Below are 27,971 nucleotides of genomic sequence, written 5' to 3' on the forward strand. Positions count from 1 at the left end.
CCTCAGCACAGACTGGCTACCTGGCCTGTAACACGGAGCAGCACAACCTTCACAGCCTCCTCCAAGGCAGGGGTCTCGGGGATCTGCCAGGGCCAGGTGGGCTCCCCCGTCTCATAGCACCGAGCAGTAAACCCTTGGGAGGAATTTTCCCTAATTTACGCTAAGCACACCCTTTGTCCTGGAGTCCCTTATAAATCCCAGTCTGAACAATGCTGCACGCTGAGCCACCTGGCAGGCCAGATATATTCTCTCCATTTAACCAGGTAACCCTGTTCTCCCCAAGTCCGAGTGACTGGGCATTCTCTTGGATTCTGTCCCATGCCCTATCCCAATAAACCTTGCTACCGTGTTTTCACTGAAAAAGAAACAAACCGCATCCTCCCTTCTGCCCTGGTCAGCCCCCATCTTCCTGTGCAGAAGGCACCTTGACCGGCTGTCTGGCCCGCACCTTTGCTGCTCATGGCTTCTACCACAGCCGTCCAGGACCTGCAGAGCAACGGGTGACGCCCTCATTGCTTCAAACACTCCTCCAACCCTGCATGCAACTCAAGTCCTGCCTTACAGGAGACTCTCCATAAGGCCCCCATCTTGCGCCTATTCTGACCCCCTGAAGTGACTACAGGTTTTGTTAGATGCAGTCCTTGCTTGTCCCCACGGCAAAGATCTCCCCTTCCCCCACCTCCTGATCTACCTGTGCCATCAGGTGTCATCCCACGAATACTGCCTGCTGTTAAGTAGCTGCTTCCGTACCACCAAGTACAAGCAGGCTCAGCAGAGTTCACGGGAAGTGAAACTCAGTTTATTTTGGTGCAAATCCACGCACGGGCAGGGTATCGAATTTCATGAAAACGCACATTGTCAAGAAACTCCTCCTGGACTCTGAAAGTTTCCGTACCAAAACACTCATTCAGAAGTATTCTTACATATTTTGTTGAGTTACTGCATGAGAGAACTGTTTGCTATTCTTATACTCATTTCTGTTATACATCCTAACCCAACCAAGCTTTTCCTCTCTGGATAGATTTTCAGAGGATGAGAGAGACACCTTTAATTCTGAAGGTCCTTAATTAGGCTGAACAAGGAAACACTCGGTGGTTCTTTTGTTCGGTTACGTGACCCAGAACATCAGCTTTACCTTCCAACATACTGCTTCTCTATCGAAAACTAACAGTGAGGTGAACCAGGACCACAAACTATCATGAATGCGCTGCCTATCAATTAGCTGAATTCTCCATAATACTGTGTTATGATACTGCACTGTATTAATACAGAAGCCCTTAGAGTTACATATCACGTTTGAAGGAAAAGGAAAGTGTACACAGCATATGTTCACAGGAAGTACTTTTTATTGGTCTACTCTCTGTACCACGGATGGGAGCAGTATACTGAATCTGTTAGACTTCGCATTTCTTCATTTAACACACTTCACAGGAATTCACGGGCAGCATCAGGTCCGCCAGACAGCTACGGTTCCGACTGTTAGAACAGTCTCTTTTCCAGAGCTGGAGCCCCTGCACCCGATCTACCACATTGCTCGCTGCACCCCAGAGAGCTGCCCGTGGTCGGCTAAGTGACGGAAGACGATGCGACTGAGCCTCCAGCGCCGCTTCACACCACGTGGCCGGGACGTCATCACACAGCGGTTTCTGATCCTAACGGGACAGCTATCCCGGGGAAGGGCAGCAATTTCTTCATCAGCCACTGCCTAAGGGAAGTCACAACGTTACTGTGCAGATCACACACATTCATTTTAGATGCTTGGAGGAAGACAAGAAGGGCAAGACTAATAAAGCCAGCAGTTAGCCAAGAACTCTGGATACAGTAGTAACCTTGACTCTCTTAGTAGAAATAGACTAGAAAGCTGCCAGATACCTTTTGACATCCTCCCAATATGAATTTTTGAAACTTAATACGCAGACAAAACAATTCACAAACTATAAGTATAAAATTCAGTAAAGTTTTACAAACAGAACACACTTGTATACCCAGCTCTCGATTATGAAACAGAACACTAACAGCACCCCAGGCCCTATTAGTACCCTGACAGCTATCTCGATGACTAATACAACAGGTAAGGTTTCCCTGCTGTGAATTATCTAGAAATGTAACCAGCCATTATGCATGTTGACCCATTTCTGTTTGGCTTCCACTCAACAGCATGCTGTGAGACTCACGCATATTGTTACATGTTACAGAGGAGCTGAGAATCAAACCACACCTCCAGTACGGGGCTATGGGATGGGGAAGCCCAAGCAGCACCCTAACCACTGCACCAGACACCTGACCCTCCTGAGGATTTTCCGGTCATGAACGTTCAGCACCTCCGGGCTGATGACCGACTGGAGGGAATGTGACTCGAGAGGAGACCGGAAGGAGGGAGGGGAGCACCGTACAGATCCCGAAGTCCATGGTGAACACCCCCGAATGCTGCAGGAGGAAACCGACGAGATAAGACTCACATTAATGAACTACCTGCAAGGTTTTCAAGATGGTGGAATGTTACTGCTCTAGGCTGGGGGAAGATGGCTGAAAAAAAAAGGCCAAAGTGCAATCTCAAGGAAGAGTCAGGGAGAAAATGGCAGCAGAAACGCCACACAAATTAGAGGGACACCACAGATCAACATGGAGGGTGTGGATGCCCACACTAAGGACCCAGGAGCCGAGAACCTCCGCACCAGCTCTGCTGTGAGGCGAGACCAGACTGCAACAGCCCAGGCCACCTACAACAAAGCTACAGGAAGAGCCTGGTGCGAGTCTGGCTTGGAGTCCTGTAGGGGGCAGTATACCTGCTGACCTAGAGGGGAAAAAAGGGCACGTTTCTCTCTCCCCGACCACCCAACACAGCATCCTGTAACTGCTGATTAGAGGGCGGACGCCATTTTGGATACACCTAAGAGCTCACCAGTTTGTGTCCACGCACCCAGCAACCAGCCAAGGGGAGAAGCCAGAGTGTGGCGGGAAGAGCTGACAGGAGGCTGGGTGCTCGTGTCGCAGGACTGTGAAGACACTGGCTGTGTGGGAAGGCAGGGTGGGCTGGGTCTCCAGGCAGCCGCTGGGGAGGCTCCACATGCTCAGGGCTCCGTGACTCCTCAGTGAGTCATTGCTGCAGGCTCCGCACTCACACCGGGAACTGCACGGATGCTCTGTGTGGTTCTGGCAGCATGGACGGGTACTGCACTCACTGAGGCTAGCTTCTTGCAGGAGAGGAGGTAAGCGTGAGGCTACACCAACAGACCACAGCACACCTCCCCTCTGATAAGAAAAAAAATTACCACACCCCACTGGGTGTCACCCTGGACATTCCCTAGAGCATTGAACAGCGCTCCTTAACTACACACACACCCAACAAACGCCTCAAGCAGTAGAAGATGGCCCAAGTCCCTGGGCGCCTGCACCCGCGTGCGAGACCCGGGAGAAGCTCCTGGCTCCCGGCTTCAGATCAGCTCAGCTCCGGCCGTTGCGGCCATCTGGGGAGTGACCCAGAGGATGGAAGACCTTTCTCTCTGTCTGGCTTTCAAATAAATAAATCTTTAAAAAAAACAAAAACAAAACAAAAAAAACCCTGATCTCAGGATTACTTAGAAATAATCAGAAGCTAATCCACAAATTAAAGAAATCCATACATGATGAATGAAAGCTTTTTCCAAAATTGAGATGTTGAAGAGCAATCAAGATGAAATACTGGAAATGAAGAATTCAATAGATCAAATAAAAAATGCAGAGGAAAGCCTTTACAACAGACTCAGGGGGCAGAAGAAATATCCGAGTTAGAAGAAAAAATCTTTGGAAATTTTAGACTAAAAAAAAAAGAAATTAGAAAACTAAAAACCAGTGCTGGAGATTTATGGGATACTATCAAACAATCCAACATAGAGTTCTTAGGAGTTCCTGAAGGTGTGGAAAGAGAAAGGGTTAGAAGGCCTTTTTAGTGAAATAATTACAAAAAGCTTCCCCAGTTGAAGAAAGAAAAGGAGGCCCAAGTATAAGAAAGACAGAACTCCTAATAGGCATGACTGAAAGAGATCTTCACCACGACATATTAGAATCAAACTCACCGCAGTAAAACATAAAGAAGATTCTAAAATGTGCATGAAACGCCAGATGACTTTCAGAGGATCTCCAATTAGACTAATAGATGACTTATCAGAAACTATGCAGGTTAGAAGAAAATGGTGAGATATATTCAAAGTCTTAAGAGAAACAACTGTTAATGCAGAACACTATAACCCACAAAGCTCTCACTTATGAATGATGGCGAAATAAAAACTCTCCATAATAAACAGAAATTGAAAGAATTTGTTGCCACTTTTCCAGCCTTACAAAAGATGCTTAAGGATGTGTTACACATAGAAATGCAGAAAAATAACCATCACTAGGAAAGAAAGTAAAGGCAGAAAATTCCCCAGTAAAAAGTACAAAAGAAATACAAAGTAAACAATAGGAATATTTATGGAAAAATGGCAGAGAAAAGTCATTACTTATCAACAATCACCTTGAATGTAAACCGTCTCAACTCTCCAGTCAAGACAAAGACTGGTTAAAAAAAACTCGCCTATTTCCTGCCTACAAGAAACACATTTCACCAATGAAGATACATGCAGACTGAAAAGCGAAAGGATGGAAAAAGATATTGCACGCTAACAGAAACCAAAAAAGAGCTGGTGTAGCCATCCTAATATCAGACAAAATAGACTTTAACACAAAAACTGTCAAAAGAAAGAAAGAAGGGCACTCTGTAATGATTAAAGGATCAATTCAACTGGAAGAAGTGACTATTATAAACATATATGCACCTAATTATAGGGCACTTGGCTATTTAAAAGAAATGTTAAGGGATCTAAATAGAGACATAGACTCCAATAGTAATGAGGGGCTTCAATATCCCACTTTAAGCAATGGAAAGATCAACCAGACAGAAAATCAGTAAGCAGAGTTAATCAGCACTATAGACAAAATGGACTGAATAGATATATACAGAACTTTTCATCCTACCATTGCAAAATACACATTCGCAGGGAACTCTAGGATAGACCACATACTAGGCCACAAAGCAAGTCTCAGCAAATTCAAAAACATAGAAATCATACCATGCATCTTCTTTAACCACTATGGAATGTAGCCAGAAATCAACAACTGAAGCATCTCTAGAACATATGTAAACACACAGAGACTGAATGTGTCTGAATGATCTATTTGATCATATATATAGATCTATAGATCATTTGATCTATTTCTTTTATGACCCACTGAATTAACAGTGGGTCAAAGAAATCAAAAGAGAAATCAAAAAAATTTTTGGAAATTTCTGGAAACTAATGAAAGTGACAATGCAACACATCAAAACTCATGGGATACAGCAAAAGCAGTGTTAAGAGGAAAGTTTATAGCAATTGATGCCTTCATCAAGAAATTGGAAAGGCACCAAAAAATGAACTATTAATGCATCTCAAGGACCTAGAAAAACAGCAAATCAAACCCAAAACTGGTAGAAAAGAAATAATTAAAATTAGAGAATAAACAAAATTGGAAACCCCCCCCCCCAAAACAAACAATGAACCCAAAAAAAAGCGAAAACTTTCAGGTGGTTTAAAAAAAATTTTGACACGCCATTGGCCCAAGTAACCAAAAACATGAGAGAGACAACCCAAAACAACAGAGATGAAAATGGAATGATAACAATACCACAGAACTAAAAATCATCAGAAATTACTACAAAGAGCTGTATGCCAATAATGACAGATTCCTGGACACATACAACCTACTTACATTGAGCCATGAAGACAGAGAAAACCTAAACAGACCAATAACCAAGATGGACATTGAATCAGTAATAAAGGCCTTCCCAGCAAAGAAAAGCCCAGGATCAGATGTCTTCATGGATGACTTCTACCAGACATTTGAAGAACTAACTCCAGTGCTTCTCAAGCCATTCAAAACAACTGAAAGGGAGGGAATCTTCCCAAATTCTTTCTATGAAGCCAGCATCACCTTAATTCCTAAACTTGAAAAAGATGCAGCGGAGAAGAACTACAGATCAATTTCCCTGATGAACATACAAACAAAAATCCTCAACAGAATACTAACTAATAAAATCCAACAACACATCTGAAAGATCACTCTCCCCGACTAAGTGGGATTTATCCCCAGATATGCAAGGATGGCTCAACATTTGCCAATCAATAAAATTAATAAACTGAAAAAAATGTATAGTTATCTCAATAGATGCAGAGAAAGCATCTGATAAAATACAACATCCTTTCATGATGAAAACCTTCAGCAAATTGGGACTAGAAGGAACATTCCTCAACATAATCAAGGCAATTTGTGACAAACCCATGGCCAGCGTCCTATTGAATGGGGTAAAGCTGGAAGCATTCCCACTGAGATCCAGAACCTAAGATGCCCACTCTCACCACTGCTACTGAATACAGTCTGGAGGTTTTAGCAGAAGCCATTAGGCAAGAAAAAGAAATCAAAGGGATACAAATTGGGAATGAGGAAGTCCCTATTTGAGGATGACATGATCCTACATATAGAAGATCCAGAAGACTCAAGATTCAGAGACTTGGTATTCCTAAAAGAGTTTGGTAAAGTGGCAGGAAATAAAGTCAACACTTAAAAGTGAATAGCCTTTGCATACACAATGTCATGGCTGAGAAAGAGCTTTTAAGATCAGTCCCATTCACAATAGTCCAAAAAGAATAAAATACCTTGGAATAAGTTTAACCAAGAATGTCAAAGATCTCTATGATGAAGATTACAAAATATTAAAGAAAGAAAAAGAAGACATAAAAAATGGAAAAATCTTCCATGTTCATGGATTGGAAGACTCAATATCATAAAACTGTCCATAATACCCAAGGCAATCTACAGATTCAGTATGAACCCAACCAAAATACCAAGGACATTCTTCTCAGATCTAGAAAAAATTATGCTGAAATTCATATGGAAACACATGAAACCCTGAATAGGTAAAACAATCTTAGGCAACAAAAACAAAGCCCTGAGGCATCACAATACCACATTTTAAGACTTACTTTAGGGTAGTTATAATCAAAACAGCCTGGTACTGGCATAAAAACAGATGGATAGGCCGGCGCGGCTCAATAGGCTAATCCTCCGCCTGCGGCACCAGCACACCGGGTTCTAGTCCCGGTCGGGGCGCCAGTTCTGTCCCAGTTGCCCCTCTTCCTGGCCAGCTTTCTGCTGTGGCCCGGGAGTGCAGTGGAGGATGGCCCAAGTGCTTGGGCCCTGTACCCCATGGGAGACCAGGAGACGCACCTGGCTCCTGCCTTTGGATCAGCGCGGTACGGCGGCCATTGGAAGGTAAACCAACGGCAAAGGAAGACCTTTCTCTCTGTCTCTCTCTCTCACTGTCCACTCTGCCTGTCAAAAAAAAAAAAAAAAAGTTAAATGAAAACAGATCTTACTAAAAAACAAGATTGGGAACAAGAGAGGGAAGCAGAAGTAGAGGGATAGGAATGTGGGTGGGAGGGTAGGTATGGTGGGAAGAATTACTATATTCCTAAAGTTGTATTTATGAAATGCATGCAAATAAATAAAAAAGGCATTAAGGAGGGGCTTAGTTTCATTCTATTAATATTAGCAATAATCATTAGTAATAGTTAACAAAATTACTATTAGTGATCAATCATAATAGCAATAACATGAAACCTTTCATTAATAATAATAATCATGAGGGGGCCAGTGCTATGGCATAGCGGGTAAAACCGCCACCTGCAGTGCCAGCAACACATATGGGCACTGGTTTGAGACCTGGCTGCTCCACTTCCAATCCAGCTCTCTGCTATTGCCTGGGAAAGCAGTAGAAGATGGCCCAAGTCCTTGGACCCCTGTACCTGCATGGGAGACTAGGAAGAAGCTCCTGGCTCCTGGCTTTGGATTGGTCAACTCTGGCCATTGCGGCCATCTGGGGAGTGAACCAGCGGATAGAAGACCTCTCTTTTTTTTCCCTGCCTCTCCTTCTCTGTGTAACTCTGACTTCCAAATAAATAAATCTTTAAAAATAAAATAATGATCATGACAACATGCTTTGAGTACTTACTGTGCTAATATATATTAATATACTTGTACCTATTGGGTCCTTCCATCTTATTCCATCTCCACCTTACTAACATAGCAAGAGACCCATACACCTGGTGGTCCCCAATCACACATCCTCCTTTTCTATCCCAGCATCCACATCTCACTTCTCCGTCCTGGATCTAAAGAACGTATTTTTTACCATTCCCCTACATCCTAACTCTCAGGACACATTTGCTTTCTCCCCGGCCAATCCTGACACTCAGTGGATCTGGACCGCACTCCCCCAGGGGTTCCAGGATGGCCCCACCTGTTTCATCAGGCCTTGGCCAGTGATCGAAGAACCCTGGATCTATCCCTCTCCTTTCTTCTCCAGGACGTCAAAGACCTCCTCCTTCGCAGCCCTTCAAAAACAGATAGCCAATGACAGACTGCTACTCTCAACTTCCTAGAAGCCAAAGGTCATCAGGTGTCCTTCCCCAAGGCATAGCTTTGCTTATCTGAGGTAACCCACCTAGGTGTACATCTCTCTCTCACTCACAAGGCTATCACTCATAGAAAGCGCCTCATAGCTAACCTCCCACCTGCTTCTACCAGAGAGGAAATTCTTTCCTCTCTAGGCCTGGCAGGATTCCTACGTTCATGGATTCCAAACTTCTCCCTTCCAGCTTGACCACTCTACAAAGCCATAAAGGGATCCCTCGAAGAGCCCCTCGTAGCCCCAGTCATGTCCCAGTATCGTAAGCTCCAACAGGCTCTTCCACAGGCCCCTGCCTTACACCTGCCAGATCGCACACGGCCCTTCCTCATTTACGTCACTGAAAAGCAAGGCACGGTCTTGGGGATTCTCAGCCATCAAGCTGGCCCCTCTTCTGCTGTCTTTCAACACATCAGACCCCCACAGTCAGGGATTGGGGCCCTGTGTACGGGTGCTAGCCTCAGCAGCAGTTCTCATACAAGGGTCAAACACTTTTGGTTCACTGCCTACCATTCTTTCCTCACACCATCTATCAGAACTCCTAACTTACAAGGGCCTCCAGTCTCTCCCACCATCTCACATTCTGGCCCTCCAGGTGGTACTAACTGAGGACCCCTACCCTCACTTTAAAAAAAAAAAAAAAAAAAAGATTATTGGCTGACGCCACGGCTCAATAAGCTAATCCTCCGCCTGCAGCACCGGCACCCTGGGTTCTAGTCCTGCTGGCTCCTGGCTTCGGACCAGCGTGGTGCGCCGGCCGTAGCGGCCATTTGGTGGGGTGAACCAACGGAAGGAAGACCTTTCTGTCTAGCTCTGCCTGTCAAAAAATAAAAAAATAAAAAATAATAATAAAGATTATTTATTTGAAAGAGTTACAGAGAGAAGGGGGGGTCTTCCATCTGATGGTTCACTCCCCAACTGGCTGCAACAGCTGGAACTGCGCCGATCCAAAGCCAGGAGCTTCCTCTGGGTCTCCCATGTGGGTGCGGGGGCCCAAGGACTTGGGCCATCCTCCACTGCTTTCCCAGGCCACAGCAGAGAGCTGGATCGAAGTGGAGCCACCGGGTCTCGAACCAGTGCCCATATGGGATGCCGGCGCTTCAGGCCAGGGCATTAACCCACTATGCCACAGCACTAGCCTTTCAAACCTTGTCCTCCCCTTAACTGAGCTACTCCCCTCCCACCTCCCCTTCCATCTCCAGATCACACGGCTCCCGTTCACACCTGCACTGAGACTATCGAATGCTAACTACCTCATCCCTCAAACATCCAGGAGGGTCCCCTCATTTATCCTACTCTAGTCTGGTTCAGATGGTAACTCCATCTTTCATGAGGGAATAAAAAGGGCAGCACATGCTGTGCTACCAATCACCAACCCATACAGCTGAGGTGGGACCACTCCCTTTCAATACTACTAATCAACAGGCTGAGCTCTGTGCTCTAACCTGTGCCTTTATGCTGGCAAAACTAACACCTGACTCAAAATACGCCCTCCGTATCATCCTATCCCACTCCACAATATGGAAAGATAGGGGCCTTCTTACCACTTAGGGAACAACCATCTCCAATGCTACCTTCATAACCTCTCTCTTAGAGGCAGCCCATCTTCAACATGAAAAGACTTGTCCACTGTAAGGCTCAGCAAACCTAACTCTGCCATCACAGCCATCACATAACAGGACAGAGCAGGCGGCCGTCAAGCGGCTCTGTCTCCCTTTTCCTTGTGTCTTCCACTCCATCTGCTATACTGGTAAATCACTTTCAAGATCAACCATCCCAACAGCCCTCCAACCAGGCCATTTTATTCTATCTCCAGCATTTGTTTTATCCCAACATTTGTCAAACAATCTCTTCCTCTCTCACCAGAAGGTACCAAACGTCTTCAACAACTCGCCACTTCTTGTTCTGTATGTCAAAAAACAAACCCTGACTCTAACCTCTGTCCTCCACCCTTCCCCTCCCACCAAGCCAGAGGAAACCTGCTGGCCTCTGACTGGCAAACTGGCTTCACCCATATGCCCAGAGAACGGCGCTTTCAACACCTCTTGGTATTGGCAGCTACCTTCTCTGGGTGGGCCGAGGCCTTCCCCACCTCTAACAAATGGGCACTAACAGTATCCAATTCAGGGTCCCAGCCTCCCTCCACTCAGAGGTCCTAAACTAAAATCACAAGTAACTCCACAACCGAGTAAGCACCCAACATCCCCTGGCATTTCCACTTCCTAATCACGCCCAGTCCTCAGGAAAGGTGGAAAGGACAAATCGTACCCTAAACATTCTAACCAAACTCTCCCGTGAGCTTCACCTAGGCTGGACAGAACCACTTCCAAGGCCCTGCTCCGTATGAGAGCCCTTCCAAGAAACCTCTCAATATTTAGCCTTTTGAACTGATGTACAGGTATCCCTCGGTTCCTAACTACACACTTTCGATCTCCACTCCTGCCGCCCCACCTACTCTCGCCTCTCCTCAGGTATCTCTGAACAGTCATGGAAATATACAGACACCTACTGTCCAGCTCCAACCACCTCAGACAGCTTCCCTCCTGTACACTGGGAGACGAGGTCTTCCTGTCCTCTTCACACCCTTTCTCGCCCCCTACTCCCACAGGCTAAATGGACCGGCCCTTACTGGGTTATTCTCCCTACTCCTGCAGTAAAGTTACAGGGACTCCCCCACTGGGTCCATGTCACCCACCTGAAGCATTCGTTGCCCCCTCGTCATAGTTAATCCCACAGGGCCACTCACACCAAGTCTGCCCAGACTGAAGCTCCACCACCAATAGTGCCCAAAAACTCAGACCCTTCTGCGCTCGATGAATCCGCCTCCAAGAAAGTGACCACTTCCAAGGCCAGAAAAGTGCCGATCCTCTCTCACCCCGCTCCCAGCTCTTTCTATCCCTTCAGTGGGAGGAACATCACACTCCTCGCCATCCACCCGTCCGGGCTCCTTCGGGATACTGAAGGTTTACGCCTCCAGGGAACCTTCTCAGACTTCACTCCCTTTGAGCTACACTTTTCCATGCCTTTTCTCATTGTCTCACTCCCTTTTCCAGACACCATGATGAGCTTCTGATAATCTCATTTCTCTGTCCTGCATCCACACTAGCCCCAGGAACACTACGTGTGGCGATTTCAGATTTACAGCGCTCCTGCTCATCACTTCACACTACCTTCTGCCCCAGCACGGGCTGTGCAGGCCCTATCACTTTTTTTTCCCCCAGAAACCTTTTATTTAAGGAATACAAATTTCATACATGTTACAATTACAACTTTAGGAACACGGTGATTCTTCCATCTCACCCACTCTCCCAACCCTCTTCTTAGTCCCTCTCCTATTCCCATTCTTGTTTTTTACTAAGATCTATTTTCAATTAACTTTTTTTTAAACTTTTATTTAATGAATATAAATTTCCAAAGTACAGCTTATGGATTACAATGGCTTCCCCCCCATACTGTCCCTCCCACCCGGAACCCTCCCCTTTCCCACTCCCTCTCCCCTTCCATTCACATCAAGATTCATTTTTGATTCCCTTAATATACAGAAGATCAGTTTAGTATACATTAAGCAAAGATTTCAACAGTTTGCTCCCACACAGAAACATAAAGTGAAAAATAGATGATTTTTTAAATGATGATGAAATCAGATCAGACCTACTGTCATGTTTAATCCCAGTGAGAGTCAAGTTGGGAATTGATAATTTCTTCTTCTTTTTTTTTTTTTTTACAGAAGATCAGTTTAGTATAAGTAAAGATTTCAATAGTTTGCACCCACATAGAAACACAAAGTGAAATATACTGTTTGAGTACTAGTTATAGCATTAAATCTCAATGTACAGCACACTAAGGACAAAGATCCTACATGAGGAGTAAGTGCACAGTGACTCCTGTTGTTGACTTAACAAATTGACACTCTTGTTTATGGCCTCAGTAATCACCCTAGGCTCTTGTCATGAGCTGCCAAGGCTATGGAAGCCTTTTGAGTTCACTGACTCTGATCATATTTAGACAAGGCCATGGTCAAAGTGGAAGTTCTCTCCTCCCTTCAGAGAAAGGTACCTCCTTCTTTGATGGCCCATTCTTTCCACTGGGATCTCACTCGCAGAGATCTTTCATTTAGGTCCTCCTTTTTTTTTTTCAGGGTGTCTTGGCTTTCCATGCCTAAAATACTCTCATGGGCTCTTCAGCCAGATCCCAATGCCTTAAGGGCTGATTCTGAGGCCAGAGTGCTGTTTAGGACATCTGCCATTCTATGGGTCTGCTGTGTATCTCACTTCCCATGTTGGATCATTCTCTCCCTTTTTGATTCTATCAGCTAGTATTTGCAGACACTATTCTTGTTTATGTGATCCCTTTGGTTCTTAGTCCTATCATTACGATCAATTGTGAACAGAAATTGATCACTGGGACTAGTGAGATGGCATTGGTACATGCCACATGATGGGATTGAATTGGAATCCCCTGGTATGTTTCTAACTCTACCGTTTGAGGTAAGTCAGCTTGAGCATGTCCCGAATTGCACATCTCTTCTCTCTCTTATTCCCACTCTTATATTTAACAGTGATCACTTTTCAGTTAAGTTTCAACTGAATAAGAATAACTGTGTATTGATTACAGTATTCAACCAAAAGTATTAACTTTTTACACTTATGATTAACTCTATGGTAAGTAAGTAAAGGCCTACCATTCCAAAGGCATCTCACAAGGATTCAGCACTATAGAATTTTCTAAATAAGCTAGGTTAGCATCTTATTCCATTTCATATTTCCTGTCATCTCTTTTTATTCCTTAACTGAGAAACAGATTTCATATGTGGAGGCCAAATTGTTTTCTCTAACTTCTGTGCAAGCTGCTGGAGTCACAAGGAATACGTCAAATGCTTTGTCTACACGAGCCTTGTCTCCACTGCGCTTCCTAGTCAAGTCCTCGCTCCTCTAAACAGAAAATTCAACCTCCACCTCCCATTGCATTCATGTGACTATTGTAAAACCTTCTCAGTTCTGGTTACCTCTCTCTGGGTCAATGATAATTTATCATGTTCATACGAAATTCCAAAGAGAATTGGGGGGGCTGGCATTGTGGCACAGCAGGGTAAGCTACCACCTGCAGCACCAGCATCCCATACCAGTGCTGGTTCATGTCCTGGCTGCTCCACTTCTGATCCAGCTCCCTGATAATGCACCTGGGAAAGCAGTGGAAGATAACCCCAGTGCTTGGGCCTCTGCCACCCACATGGGAGACCCGGATGCAGCTCCTGGCTCCTGGCTTTGGCCTGGCCCAGCGTGGCCATGGAGCCATCTAGGGAGGGAGCCATCAATGGAAGATCTCCCTCTCTCTATATATGACTGTTTCTCAAATCTTTTAAAAAGAGAGAAAACTGAGAACAATAACTGACGTGTACTGACCAATTTGACAAATAAGGTCAGCCTACATTTTCACTTGTGCCGTTTGTATTAGTGCACTAGGTTTGGGGATTATTTGATTATTATTAATCCAACAGCCTTTTTATAACTACTCCTCTTACCTCCAAAACCAACCTTATATGGCTGACCTCATGTATCATGGGTATTTATTCCAGGTGCATTTTGCCTGATTAATTGAGTTTTGGGCCTGTTTCAGCTATGAAAATGTTGAATTACAATTCCATTGATTTCAAGGGTTTTTTTTTTTGTTTTTTTTTTTTGTTTGTTTGTTTGTTTTTTGACAGGCAGAGTGGACAGTGAGAGAGACAGAGAGAAAGGTCTTCCTTTGCCGTTGGTTCACCCTCCAATGGCCGCCGCGGCCAGCGCACCACGCTGATCCGAAGCCAGGAGCCAGGTGCTTCTCCTGGTCTCCCGTGGGGTGCAGGGCCCAAGCACTTGGGCCATCCTCCACTGCACTCCCTGGCCACAGCAGAGAGCTGGCCTAGAAGAGGGGCAACCGGGACAGAATCCGGTGCCCAGACCGGGACTAGAACCCGGTGTGCCGGCGCTGCAGGTGGAGGATTAGCCTAGTGAGCCGTGGCGCTGGCCTCAAGTTTTGTTTTAAACACACATTTGGTGAGTCTGTTTTGTCTGAGTTTGGTCAAGCTGTTGATACAACTGCTCAATAGACTGGGGCCAAACCTTCTAACGCACAATCAAAATACTTCTGAAGTGCTAAATATTTTTAAAAGTTTCTTAGGTATATCCCCAAATTTGGTAGGGCCAGAGGTTTCAAGTTTCTGTGGTCTAAAGACATGGAAAGGCACACGAACAAGTTAAAAATGCAAACTGACTCTTTGGAAGGCATACCTAATGATGCTGTCCTTTTGACATCCTTTGCAATACATTGTACAGTCAATTGCTGCAGCCACACCAAGCTCCTCACACCCTGCCCCCCTCTGCAGGTACACCCAGGGTGCTCTTTTTCTTCAAATTTCCTTTCTTTTCCTCTTCTCTGTTTCACTTTATCTAAGACCTTTATCCTTTCTCCCTCTCAACACGTTGATCCAAAATTATGGTGAAACCTACTGGCCGCAGCCCATGGTGCTCTGTGCTTGGCACTATGACACTGCTCATGCTGAGTTGTAATTATTTACATCTCAAAAGAGATTCCAAGAGGGCAGTTAGGGAATAATGTGATGCACCAGACTAGGGATAAACAGTCAAAGAAAGGGGTGTAGGAAGTGCACTTTCAGGGGAGAACTGGAGAGAACACCACACTGGAAATCCTACAAGGGGGCCTGTGTGGAAGGTGTGGGCGTGCAACATGAATGTGGGCCCAGAGCACACAGCAGCAGCTGAGAGCTGGGGTGGGTGGGAGCCTGGAGACGGAGGTGAGAGGGACTGCAGCAACCCGTGCCGATACCGCTGGAGGGAGAGCGCGGGAGCAGTCCGGACTGAAGCCCTGGGGGTTGGTGGCAGCCAGCGGTCGCCCATGGACCCAGCAGGAAGAGGGGGCGTGTCTGTCTTGTGCCAATTTCCCCACACAGCACCTGCTGCCTGGCTGAGCAAGGGTGGGCTCCATTTCAGGTCTGGGGGCAGCTGTGCAAGCCTTTGAGTGCATGTAAAGCAACTGGCTGAGCCAGGACGCCAGCTTTTCAGAGCAGTCCTGGCAGCAGCGGCGGGGCCCAGGGATTCTCGCAGAGGTAACAGCGGGAGTCTCCGCCACGCCCACCACACACCTTACTACTCACTCAAGGTCCAGGCATCTCGCTAAGCCACAGAAGCGTAGCTCAAAGATAAAGGACATCACAGAATAAAAAACACAAATCAACCCCACAAATGCCTAGAAACACAGAAATCCAAGACACAATGAGGAAGACACCATGACTCCCGCCCCCCACAAGGAACACAGCATTTCAATATCAGAATTTGAAGATTAAGAGATCGAGGACATGACGGAAAGGAAAAATTACTCATAGGATTACTCAAAGGCAATCAGACACAGATCCACAAACTAAAGAAAACCACTAATGATATGAATGAAAATTCTCCCCATGAAATTGAGACTTTAGAGAGAAATCAAAATGCAGTATTAGAAATGAGGAATTCAATAGTTCGCTGGTGGGCGCGAGGCGGGGGGGGGGGGGGGTCCCAAGCGCAGGAGATCCCCATAGGGCCCCACCTCAGAGCGGGCAGAGCCCGGCAGAGGAGACTGAGGGGCAGGCTGGCGGCCCCAGCCCTGGGGGCCCGCCCCACGTGTACCCAGCACTCTCCCCTCCAGGAGTTCTCCCAGGGCCAACAGCTCTGCAGGGAATGTCGGATCGCACATCCTACTGTAAAGTGTACTTACTGCAGATGAGAATTCCAACAAGAGAGCAAACGAACACAATCTGTAAGTGCACAAGATGTTAAGGGATTTGGGACACCCAAACCTTGTCGACACTGTAACATGATTGCAGCATTCATTGGTACCAAGTGTCAGCGCTGTACACATTCAGAAAAAAATGCAGACCCCCTCAGACCTGTGAACAGTGCGAACGACAGAGAGCTTTTGATGCGAGGGAGGAAAGTAGAAAGGCGGATCGAAAGTAGTTATGCTGGCGCTGTACTTTACCATACAAGAGTTTTACAGAAGACAAAAGAACAAAGGAAGGCTCTGGGATCCTCGCATTCAGATTCTCCTCCTCCTCCTCCTCCTCTGAGAAAGACTAGCATCATTCAAAACCTCTCCACCAGCACCACCACCGCCATCCTCTCAGCAGTAGCCATCACCAAGTCAGCAGCTGAAGTCCAGAGCGAGAGCAGGGACTGTGGAAACGGCGCCATAAATCCTCTGAAGCAGTTCAGAATGAAGCTCCAGAGAAACCCCAGCTGGAATCTAAGCCATCGGATGGAGACAGCTCTACAAGTCAGTCAGCACGTGGTGGGGCAACAGACAGTTTCGTCCTAAGTCAACTGAAAGAAGTGATGTCGCTTAAGCATCTCTTAGAGCAGAGAGACCAGGCCATTGTAGAAAAAGACAGACAGTCAACTGAACTAAAGGCAGATTGTACCAAGAGTCAAACTGGAGAACAAAGATGAGCAGCATGGAAAAGCTCACAAGAAACCGCGGAGCCACTTCAGGCCAAAAACAGAGACCTGCTTGAACAGGCTGCAGCACTGTCAAAGGGAAAAGATTTGTCAAAGTGGAAGCATACTAACATCTCTTTGAGAAAGTAGTTTAGCGTTGTTTCTGCTTACAATGTAAATTCGAAAAGAAAAAAAAAATTCTGCGAAGCCCTTAAATTGTGTGTAGTAGAAAAATATTTTGCATACCAAATGAACTGGTGTGTTTCCTATTCACTTTTATAAGGGATCTACAGCATTTTTTAAGTTGTAAAACATTCAAATAAAACTTAAACTGGTTTGAAGTAACCAAATCCAAAATCAGAGAGAAAATAATTAAAATTAGAGAATAAACAAAATTGAAACAGAAAAAAAAAGACAGGTGAAATGAAGAACTGGTTTTTGGAAAAAATAAACAAAATTGACACACACCACTGGCCCGATTAATAAAAAAAAATCAGAGAGATGAAAAAGGAAATGTAACAGACATTACAGAAATAAAATCATTAGAAATTACTACAAAGAGCTCTATGCTAACAAACCAGGAAACACAGAAGAAATGGATAGATTCCTGGACACATACAACCTACCTAAATTGAGCCATGAAAACACAGAAAGCCTAAACAGACTGAAAACCAAGAACAAAATTGATTCAGTAATAAAGGCCCTCCCAACAAAGAAAAGCCCAGGACCAGATGGCTTCACTGCTGAATTCTACCAGACATTTAAGGAACTAACTCCAATTCTTCTCAAACTATTCAAAACAATTCAAAGACAGAGAATCTTCCCAAATTATTTCTATGAAGCCACCATCACCTTAATTCCTAAACCTGAAAAAGATGCAACAAAGAAAAAGAACTGCAGACCAATCTCCCTGATGAACAGATAAACAAAAATCCTCAACAAAATACTAGGTAATTGAACCCAAGAATACATTAGAAAGATCATTCGCCTGGACCACGTGGGATTCCTGCCTGGTATGCAGGGAGGTTCAACATACACAAATCAATGTGACGCACCACATTAACAAACTGCTGAACAAAAACCATATCTCAATAGACGCAGAGAAAGCATCTGATAAAATACAAACCCTTTCATGATGAAATCTCTGAACAAACTGGGTACAGAGGAACATTCCTCAACACAATCAAGGCAATTTATGACAAACCCAAGGCCAGCGTCCTAATGAATGAGGAGAAGCTGGAAGCATTCCTCTTATGATCTGGAACAAAAGAAAAAAGGATGCCATTCTCATCACTGCTATTCAATATAATCCTGGAAGTTTCAGAAAGAGCCATTAGGCAAGAAAAAGAAATGAAAGGGATACAAATTAGGAAGGAGGAAATCAAACCATACCTCTTTGCAGATGATATAATTCTATATATAGGGTATCCAAAGGACTCCACCAAGAGACTACTGGAACTCCTAGAAGAGTTTGATAAGGTAGCAGGATATAAAGTCAATACACAAAAATCAACAGCTTTTGTATACACAGACAATGCCACGGCCCATGGCCGAAATAGAACTAAAATCAATCCCATTCAAAATATTTCCAAAAAGAATAAAATACCTTGGAATAAATTTAACCAAGCATGTCAAAGATCTCAAGACACACAAAAAAAGGAAAAATTTCCCATGTTCATGGATAAGAATCAGTATCATCAAAATGTCCATAATAAGGAAAGCAGTTTACATATTCAATGCCCATCAATATACCAAAGAAATTCTTCTCAGAGAAAAAACAATGCTGTAATTCATATGGAAACACAAGAGACCCCAAAGAGCTAAAGAAATCTTATACTACAAAAACAAAGCCAGAAACATCACAATACTAGATTTCAAGACATACTACAGAGCAGTTAGAACAGCCTGGTACTGGCACAAAAACAGATGGATAGACCAATGGAACAGAATAAAACAGCAGATATCACCCCATGCCTCTACAGCCAACTTATATTTGATAAAGGAGCTAAAAATCAACCCCTGGAGCAAGGACAGTCTTCAGCAAATGGTGCTGGAAACACTGGGTCTCCACGTGCAGGAGTATGGAACTAGAGCCCCACCTCACACATTTCACAAGAACTTGCTCAAAATGGATCTCAGATAGCAATCCATGACCCAATACCATCAAATCATCAGAAAACACTGACAAGATACTGGCACAGGCAAAGGACTTCTTAGAAAAGACCCCAGAAGCACAGGCAATCAAAGCCGAAATTGACAAATGGGATTACCTCAAGCTAAGAAGCTTCATACTACCAAAAACACTCTGCAAACTTAAGAAGCAACCAACAGAATGGGAGAAAATATTTGCAAACTACACAATGATAAAGGGTTAACTTCAGAATCCATAAAGACCAAGAAATAAAACATCAACAAAACAAACAATCCAGTGAAGGAATGGACAAAGGACTTGAAAAGGCATTTTTCAAGAAAGGAAATTTCAATGGCCAACACACTTGAGAAAACATTCTGAATCACTAACCATCAGGGAACAGCAAATCAAAACCACAATGAGGTTTCCCCTCACGCCCGTTAGAATAGCTCTCATACAGAAATCAACGTATGACAAATGCTGGCAGGATGTGGGGAAAAGGTACACTGGTCCACGGTTGGTGGGAAAGCAAACTGGTGCAGCCACTGTGGAACACAGTATGGAGATACCTCAGAAATCTGAATATACACCTTCCATACGATCCAGCCATCCTACTCCTGGGAATTTACCCAAACCAAAAGAAATCAGTACATGAAAGAGTTATCCGTACCGCCATGTTCACCATTCACACTAGCTAAGGTACAGAATCAACCCAGATGTCCATCAACTGCTGACTGGATAAGGAAGGAAATTATGGTACACTTATAGACTATGGAGTACTACTCAGTTGTGAAAAAGAGAAAGAAAAATCCTGCCTTTTGCAACATAGGCACAACTGGAAAGCATTGTACTTAGTGAAATAAGCCAGTCCCCAAAAGACAGATATGTTTTCCTGATCTGAGGCAGGTAACAGAGTACCTGAAATGCAATGTATTGGAGTGAAATAGACATATTGAGATGCAATAATTGTTCACAGCCCTAGTCTCTTCCATTGAGTTCTTTTTCTCTTCATATTATTTGTTGAACTCTTATTTAGTGTAGGCTTAGCTACACTATCATTAAATAAATTGAAAATATATTTTTGCAATAATCAAGAGTGGAAATGTGAGAGGGAAGAGGAGGAAGGGCTGGGGCACGGGCAGGAGTTGCGGTGGGGGGGAGTGTCAATATGTTCCTAAATGTATATATATAAAGTATATGAAATTTGTATAACGTAAATAATTTTTTTTTTAAATCTTATGCTTTACGAAGGCAGGCAGGGTTGACACCCTCTTATTCAACTGGAAGAAACAAGAAGTGAGGAAGCCTACATGGATGTCACCTCGGCACACCAGCACGGGCCAGGGAGTCCAGGGGACAGGCTAGGACTGCTGCTGGATAGGGAACAGCTTACCCCACGCTAGGCAAGCGGCCCCTCGTGTGAGCAAGGCCTCCCAGTGCCTTCAGGGTTCAAAGGCTGTGATGAAGTGGGGAGAAGACTGTGGGTCAGTCACCAGTTTTGGCAGGTCACCATCAGCAGTCCTTTCTAAGGCTCTGGTCAGGAGGAGTCTTTGACCTGAAACTCACCACTAGTAGTTTCAAGGCTGTTTGTGTTGACTTGGTGTATTCAATCTTATTCTCCAGTATTAAAAGTGAGATTAGCTCGAGTTCATGATCTTGTGGTAGGGAGAGAGAGACTTAATCTTAACTAGCTAACCTGAAGATCTTTTGGTAAAATGGTATTCTTCCTCAGCGAATTGATCCGTAGCCTCTCATCCGCATATTCATAGGCCAGTTTTCGTCTCTTCACATCACGCAACATTTTCCAGTCTACGTAGTAACCTCGAATTTGGCCTGAAGCTGATAAAGGAACCATCTACAAGAAAGAGACAAAGAATAAGACAGGCCCAGGATCTAAGAGTGTTCCCCAACCCTCTTACAGCTACTCATTATGCCACTATTTATTAAAAGTTCCTTTAGATTAGGCCGGCGCCGCGGCTCACTAGGCTAATCCTCCGCCTGCAGCGCCGGCACACTGGGTTCTAGTCCCGGTCTGGGCACCGGATTCTGTCCCGGTTGCCCCTCTTCCAGGCCAGCTCTCTGCTGTGGCCAGGGAGTGCAGTGGAGGATGGCCCAAGTGCTTGGGCCCTGCACCCCATGGGAGACCAGGAAAAGCACCTGGCTCCTGGCTCCTGCCATCGGATCAGCGCGGTGTGCCGGCCGCCGCGCTGGCCGCGGCGGCCATTGGAGGGTGAACCAACGGCAAAGGAAGACCTTTCTCTCTCTCTCTCTCACTGTCCACTCTGCATGTCAAAAAAAAAAAGTTCCTTTAGATTAGTCATTTAAAATAATAGTTCATAATTAAGACTAAATTAAATGAATATACAGGGGCTGGTGCTGTGGTGTAGTTGGGGGGGGGGGGGGGGAAGATACTGCTTGCGATGCCAGCATCCCATATGGATGCTTGGCTGCTCCACTTCCAATCCAGCTCTCTGCTATGGCCTGGGAAAGCAGTGGAAGATGGCCCAAGTCCTTCTGCCCCTGCACCCATATGGGAGACCCAGAGGAAGCTCCTGGCTTCAAATCGGCATAGTTCCAGCTGTTGCGGCCATCTGGGGAGTGAACCAGTGGATGGAGAATCTCTCTCTCTCTGCCTCTCCTTCTGTGACTTTCAAGTAAAATGGATAAATCAGGCCGGCGCTGCGGCTCACTAGGCTAATCCTCTGCCTTGCAGCGCCGGCACACTGGGTTCTAGTCCCGGTCGGGGGGCTGGATTCTGTCCCGGTTGCCCCTCTTCCAGGCCAGCTCTCTGCTGTGGCCAGGGAGGGCAGTGGAGGATGGCCCAAGTACTTGGGCCCTGCACCCCATGGGAGACCAGGAGAAGCACCTGGCTCCTATCATCGGATCAACGCGGTGCACCGGCCACAGCGGCCATTGGAGGGTGAACCAACGGCAGGGGAAGACCTTTCTCTCTGTCTCTCTCACTGTCCACTCTGCCTGTCAAGAAAAAAAAAAAAAAAAAAAAAAAAAGGATAAATCTTTGAAAAAAAAATGAATATACATGAAATTAAACTGATAACAAGATTATGCCAACAGCATGTGCTGAAAGGTAGAAACTTTAAGTGTTTTTTTTTTTTTTTTTTTAAAGATTTATTTGAACAACAGAGTTACAGACATAGAGACAGAAAGAGAGGTCTTCCATCCACTGGTTCACTCCCCAAATGGCCAATCCAAAGCCAGGAGCTTCTTCCAGGTCTCCCACGTGGGTACAGGGGCCCAGGGATGTAGCCCGTCCTCTACTGCTTTCCCAGGCACATTAGCAGGGAGCCAGATCGGATGTGGAGCAGCCGGGACTAGAACTAGCATCAATATGAGATTTTGGCGCAGCAGGTCAGGGGTTTAACCCGCTGCTCCACAGTGCCAGCCCCTCAAGTATTTTTTTAAGATTAATTTATTTGGAAGGCAGAGCAAAGAGACAGAGACACAGAGAAATCTTCCATTCATCTATTCACATCCCAAAGAGCTGCAACAGCCAGAGCTGGGCCAGGCCCGCCTGGTGTGCTACACGGGAGGTGGCCGTCACCTGCCTCTCCACGGGGGCACTATGAAGCTGCACTGGAGGTAGAGGAGCCAGGACTTGAACTGCTGCACCACAACACCAGCCCCCAGAGATGTTCTTCCTGTTTTAATCTGAAAGGCAGTTATAGAGGAGAGGAGCAACAGAGATCATTTATCCACTGGTTTATTCCCCAAATGGCTGGGGCTGGGCCAGGCTGAAGCCAGGAGCTTCATCTGGGTCTCCCACATAGGCACAGGGGCCCAAGCACTTGGGCCATCCTCCACGGCTTCCCCGGGTGCATTAGCAGGGAGCTGTATCCAAAGTAGAGTAGCCAGGACTTGAATTGGAGCCCATACGGGATGCCAGTGTTGCAGCTTTTATCCACTACACAATAATGCCGGCCCCTCCCCAGAGATTTTTAACATAATTCCATTTGATCTTCAGGTAGGTTAACAGTTACATGATTCAAGAACCAAAAAAGTAGAAACAGTGTAAAATCTCCCTCCTACCCGCCCAGTGACCGCCAATCACTTAAGTACCACTGTTAATAGTTTCTTGTATACTCCTTCACAGACTTTTTTCAACACAAACGTATACACCCCCTTCCATTTTTCACACCCCCTTTTTCACTTAACGACACAGCTGAGAGATGGGGCTGGCGTTGTGGTGCAGTGGGCTACGCTCCTGCTAGGGACACTGACATCCCATGAGCACTGATTTGAGTCCCGGCTGCTCCAGTTCCATCCCAGCTCCCTGCTAACGCTCTTGGGAAAGCAACGAAAGATGGCCCAAGTACCTGGATCCCTGTCACCACATAGGAGACCTGGATAGTGTTCCTGTCCCGACTTCAGCCTGGCCTGGCCTGGCCCAGACCCAGCCGCTGCAGCCATCTGGGAGTAAACCAGCAGATGGAACATCTAACTCTACCTTTCAAACAAATAAATGAATTTTAAAATATAATTTTTATATATAACGCAGAGTTCTTTCCACATCTGTATGTTAAAATGTTTTTTAGATTACATAATATTCTACTGTATGGATCCATCATAATGTGTTTAATCTTCTGGTCATAAGATAAGCTGAATGGAATTTTATTTTTAAAGGTCTCAATTGGTTTTCTTTTCTGTTCTACAACTGAGCAACACTCCATCCTACAGAGTAAGTGTTCTGTGTGAATAGAGTTTACAAACTCATCTGGCACCTGACTGACGAATCCCATCGTAACTGTGCCTGGAAATATGTGCCCTGGAAGGGGGACTTACACAAGCCTTAGAAAGACTGACAGGGCCAGCGCTGCGGCTCACTAGGCTAATCCTTCGCCTTGCGGCGCCAACACACCGGGTTCTAGTCCCGGTCGCTCCTCTTCCAGGCCAGCTCTCTGCTGTGGCCCGGGAGTGCAGTGGAGGATGGCCCAAGTGCTTGGGCCCTGCACCCCATGGGAGACCAGGAGAAGCACCTGGCTCCTGTCATTGGATCAGCACGGTGCGTCGGCCGCAGTGCGCCAGCCGCGGCGGCCATTGGAGGGTGAACCAACGGCAAAGGAAGACCTTTCTCTCTGTCTCTCTCACTGTCCACTCTGCCTGTCAAAAAAAAACAGAAAGAAAGAAAGACTGACAGAGGGGCTGGTGCTGTGGTGCAGCAGGTTAATGACCTGGCCTGAAGCACCAGCATCCCATATGGGCGCCGGTTCTAATCCTGGTTGCTCCTCTTCCAGTCCAGCTCTCTGCTGTGGCCTGGTAAAGCATGGAGGATGGCCCAAGTCCTTGGTCCCCTGCACCTGCGTGGGAGACCTGGAATAAGGTCCTGGCTCCTGAGTGGCTGTTGCAGCCAATTGGGGAGTGAACCATTGGATGGAAGAGCTCTCTCTCTCTCTGCCTCTCCTTTCTGTGTAACTTTTTTTTTTTTTTTTTTTTTTGGATAGGCAGAGTGGACAGTGAGAGAGAGAGAGAGAGAGAGAGAGAGAGAGAAAGGTCTTCCTTTTGCCATTGGTTCAACCTCCAATGGCCGCCGCAGCCGGCACACTGCAGCCAGCGTACCGCGCTGATCTGATGGCAGGAGCCAGGTGCTTCTCCTGGTCTCCCATGGGGTGCAGGGCCCAAGCACTTGGGCCATCCTCCACTGCACTCCCTGGCCACAGCAGAGAGCTGGCCTGGAAGAGGGGCAACCGGGACAGAATCCGGCGCCCCAACCGGGACTAGAACCCGGTGTGCCGGCGCCGCTAGGTGGAGGATTAGCCTAGTGAGCCGTGGTGCCGGCCAAAATCTTTTAAATCCTCAGTTCCGGGCTGGCGCTGCGGCGTAGTGGGTGAGGCCGCCAAATGCAGGCATCCCAGCTCTCTGCTGTGACCTGAGAAAGCAGTGGAAGATGGCCCAAGTCCTTGGACCCCTGCACCCACGTGGGAGACCTGGAGGAGGCTCCTGGCTTCTTATCAGTGCAGCTCTGGCTGTTGTGGCCAATTGGGGAGTGAACTGGTGGATAGAAGACCTCTCTCTCCTCGCTGTGTGTAACTCTTTCAAATAAATAAATTTTCTTTAAAAGAAAAAATCCTCAGTTCCTTAACCTCTCCTTGACGTTTCTACTCCGGCTGCATCCTGAACCTCTGCAGCCACCCCCCCCCCCCCCCCGCCAGTTCCTCTGCTGCTCCCTGCAGCTCTCAGACCCTGGAAAGCTCCTGGCTCGGCTCTGCTGCCACCCCAAGCGCGCAGTGCTGCGGCTGTCTCCCACCCGCGGGCCCTGCCGCCCCTCTCACGTGCCCATTCTGGATCCCGGCTCCCAGTCACTCTCCACTCTTCCTGAACTGATTCCTGGCGACTCCGATGCACATGAGAAACACTCTGATTTCTTTGTTCTCTGAACTCCTCTCCTTCAATGACTTCCGTCCTGCACTTTTCTCTACTAATTTCTGTGTCTTTTATTATTAGTAAGTCATCTCTGTCATTTGGGTTTTGTTTATCTCATTCTCTGGTCCCCTCTTTCGAGCTCATCCTCCCAACACGCTAACACCCAGCCTTCTGGAACTTCCACTCCCTTGGTCCTGCCAAGGACAGTTAGGAGCTACCAGGACCCACAAGCCTTTAAAGAGTTAGGGAGGGAAAACAGGTCAAGTGGAGAGGAGGTGGATTAAGAAGGAGTTCTTTGTTTTCACACGCCAGAAGTAACGGCACGTGTGTGTATTAAAGGAAAAACGGGCCATGTAGGGGAGAGAGACGTTGCCGGAGCTGTGTCCGTGTTGGCGAGCAGCGGTGGGGTCTTGTCGCTGAGGGCTGGTCTTCAGAACTCAGAGGGCTGACCTGCGGCAGTGCTAACAGCAATGCAGTGCCAACCCCATTGTCATGAAACACGTTCTGGTATCCACGTTAAAGTAAGAAGCAGGGGCTGGTGCCGGCGCCGGGGCTGAGCCGCCTGTCGAGTGAGCTTCCTGAAACGCACTGGGAAGGCAGTGCACCTCTGCCGCCCATGTAGGAGGCCAGATAGCGTGCCTGTCTCCTGGCCCAGACCTGGCTGTTGTGGCCATCTGGGGAAGGAACCAGCAGATAGAAGATCGCTGACTGCCTTTCAAATAAATACGTCTCTTAACATCATGAAAAACAGGTGACATTAATTTTAATGTAAGTTTTGTTTAGCCGGGTGTCTCCGCCATATTGTTGCTTTGACGTGGTCAGTATCTTAGAAATGAGATATTTGCATTCTGTTTTCAATGCTGCATTTTCAAAATCTGGTTTTATCTACGCTTAGTGTATATCCCAGTTTGGATGCTAAATTTTCCACTGTTAAGATGGAAAATGGAGGTCGGCGCCACAGCTCACTAGGCTAATCCTCCGCCTTGCGGCGCCGGCACACCGGGTTCTAGTCCCGGTCGGGACGCCGGATTCTGTCCCGGTTGCCCCTCTTCCAGGCCAGCTCTCTGCTGTGGCCCGGGAGTGCAGTGGAGGATGGCCCAAGTGCTTGGGCCCTGCACCCCATGGGAGACCAGGAGAAGCACCTGGCTCCTGCCTTCGGATCAGTGCGGTGCGCTGGCCACAGCGGCCATTGGAGGATGAACCAACGGCAAAGGAAGACCTTTCTCTCTGTCTCTCTCACTGTCCACTCTGCCTGTCAAAAAAAATAAATAAATAAATAAAAATAAATTTTAAAAAAAGGATATAGTTGGGAATGGACGGGAAGAATAGTGAGGAGAGTTGAAGTTCAGAGAAGTGAGAGGCCCAGACAGTTAGGTGTACTTGAGAGTAACGTTGTACAGACCATGGCATTCAAGCTGGGTAAGAAAGGAAGCCCAGAGACCAGAAGTGGAAAGTTGAGAGAGAGCCAGGAGACAGGCACGCAGTCCGGCCTCCTACATGGGCGGCAGAGGTGCACTGCCTTCCCAGTGCGTTTCAGGAAGCTCACTCGACAGGCGGCTCAGCCCCGGCGCCGGCACCAGCCCCTGCTTCTTACTTTGACGTGGATACCAGAACATGATTCATGACAGTGGGGTTGGCACTGCATTGCTGTTAGCACTGCCGCAGGTCAGCCCTCTGAGTTCTGAAGACCAGGCCTCAGCGACAAGACCCCACCGCTGCTCGCCAACACGGACACAGCTCCGGCAACGTCTCTCTCCCCTACATGGCCCGTTTTTCCTTTAATACACACACGTGCCGTTACTTCTGGCACGTGGAAACAGAGACTGCCTTCCTGGTCCCCCCCCCCCTCCGCTCAGTGACCCAGTCCCTCTCCCTCAGAGGCGTGCGGGGACTCGTGCCCCCAACTTCTTTCCTCTCCGTCTCCCCGGGACGCGTATGCCCCCATCGCCGAACCCGCTGGGGCCCAGGTGTAAACCCCAGCCGACGCCGAGCCCGACACCCGACCGTGAACTTGCCGCACCCTCCCGTCGCTCGCCTCCCGCCTCCCGCCGCCGGACGGCCCCTTCCGGTGTCCCCTGCACAGCCCACAACGCCCCAGCCTGGGAGCCCTCACTCCTCGGACCCTCTCCTCCCGCAGCCTCCAACGCAAGCCAGCTCGAGGCGCAACAACGGACACCGCCACCTCCATCTCCCCTGAGCCGCCGGAGCGGTGGCGGGAGAACCCCCGACTGGTCCGCCCAGGACAGCACCGACGGCAGAGCCCGAAGACTCGGGGGAGAAAGGCGTTCAGGGACAGGGCAGGGGTCGGGGTGCACGCCTAACCTGCCGGAACCGCCGCAGCACGCAGCCCACCACGGCCGCCGCCATGTTGTCCGCCGCGAACGTCAAACAACGGCAACTTTATTCACACGGCCGGATGCAGGGGGGCGGGGCGGTAGGCGGGGTTTGGGGTTTGAACTCTCGCGGTATT

At 47.1% G+C, this 27,971-nt stretch overlaps 1 protein-coding gene and 1 pseudogene across 2 annotated transcripts; one reads left to right on the forward strand and one right to left on the reverse strand.

Annotated features, from left to right (window-relative positions):
• Positions 1-1,324: 1,324 nt before the first annotated feature.
• Positions 1,325-27,969, reverse strand: MRPS14 (mitochondrial ribosomal protein S14). 2 transcript variants are annotated; one of them, XM_070077160.1, is made up of 4 exons: positions 27,824-27,892; positions 23,458-23,584; positions 20,820-20,978; positions 1,325-1,705 (listed from the first exon to the last, which is right to left on the reverse strand). In XM_070077160.1, the coding sequence occupies exons 3-4, from the start codon at positions 20,976-20,978 to the stop codon at positions 1,523-1,525; spliced, it is 342 nt and encodes a 113-aa protein (XP_069933261.1). In that variant the 5' UTR covers positions 23,458-23,584; positions 27,824-27,892; the 3' UTR covers positions 1,325-1,522. The 2 variants fall into 2 exon arrangements, with proteins under 2 accessions (XP_069933261.1, XP_002715046.1); XM_002715000.5 differs by lacking the exon at positions 23,458-23,584 and having other exon boundaries at positions 27,824-27,969.
• On the forward strand, positions 16,022-17,142 carry LOC103349991 (protein FAM76B pseudogene; annotated as a pseudogene).
• Positions 27,970-27,971: the final 2 nt, after the last annotated feature.

Source organism: Oryctolagus cuniculus, chromosome 7, assembly GCF_964237555.1.
Source record: "Oryctolagus cuniculus chromosome 7, mOryCun1.1, whole genome shotgun sequence".
In the NCBI taxonomy this organism is placed as follows: domain Eukaryota; kingdom Metazoa; phylum Chordata; class Mammalia; order Lagomorpha; family Leporidae; genus Oryctolagus; species Oryctolagus cuniculus.

Excerpts from the sequence above, each read along its gene's own strand:
- MRPS14 (XM_002715000.5), bottom strand. The coding sequence starts at position 27,868 with ATGGCGGCGGCCGTGGTGGGCTGCGTGCTGCGGCGGTTCCGGCAG. Across the intron at positions 20,979-27,823 it reads TGCTGCGGCGGTTCCGGCAG|ATGGTTCCTTTATCAGCTTC; the intron begins GTTAGGCGTGCA and ends TCTTTCTTGTAG. Across the intron at positions 1,706-20,819 it reads TTTTACCAAAAGATCTTCAG|GCAGTGGCTGATGAAGAAAT; the intron begins GTTAGCTAGTTA and ends GACTTCCCTTAG.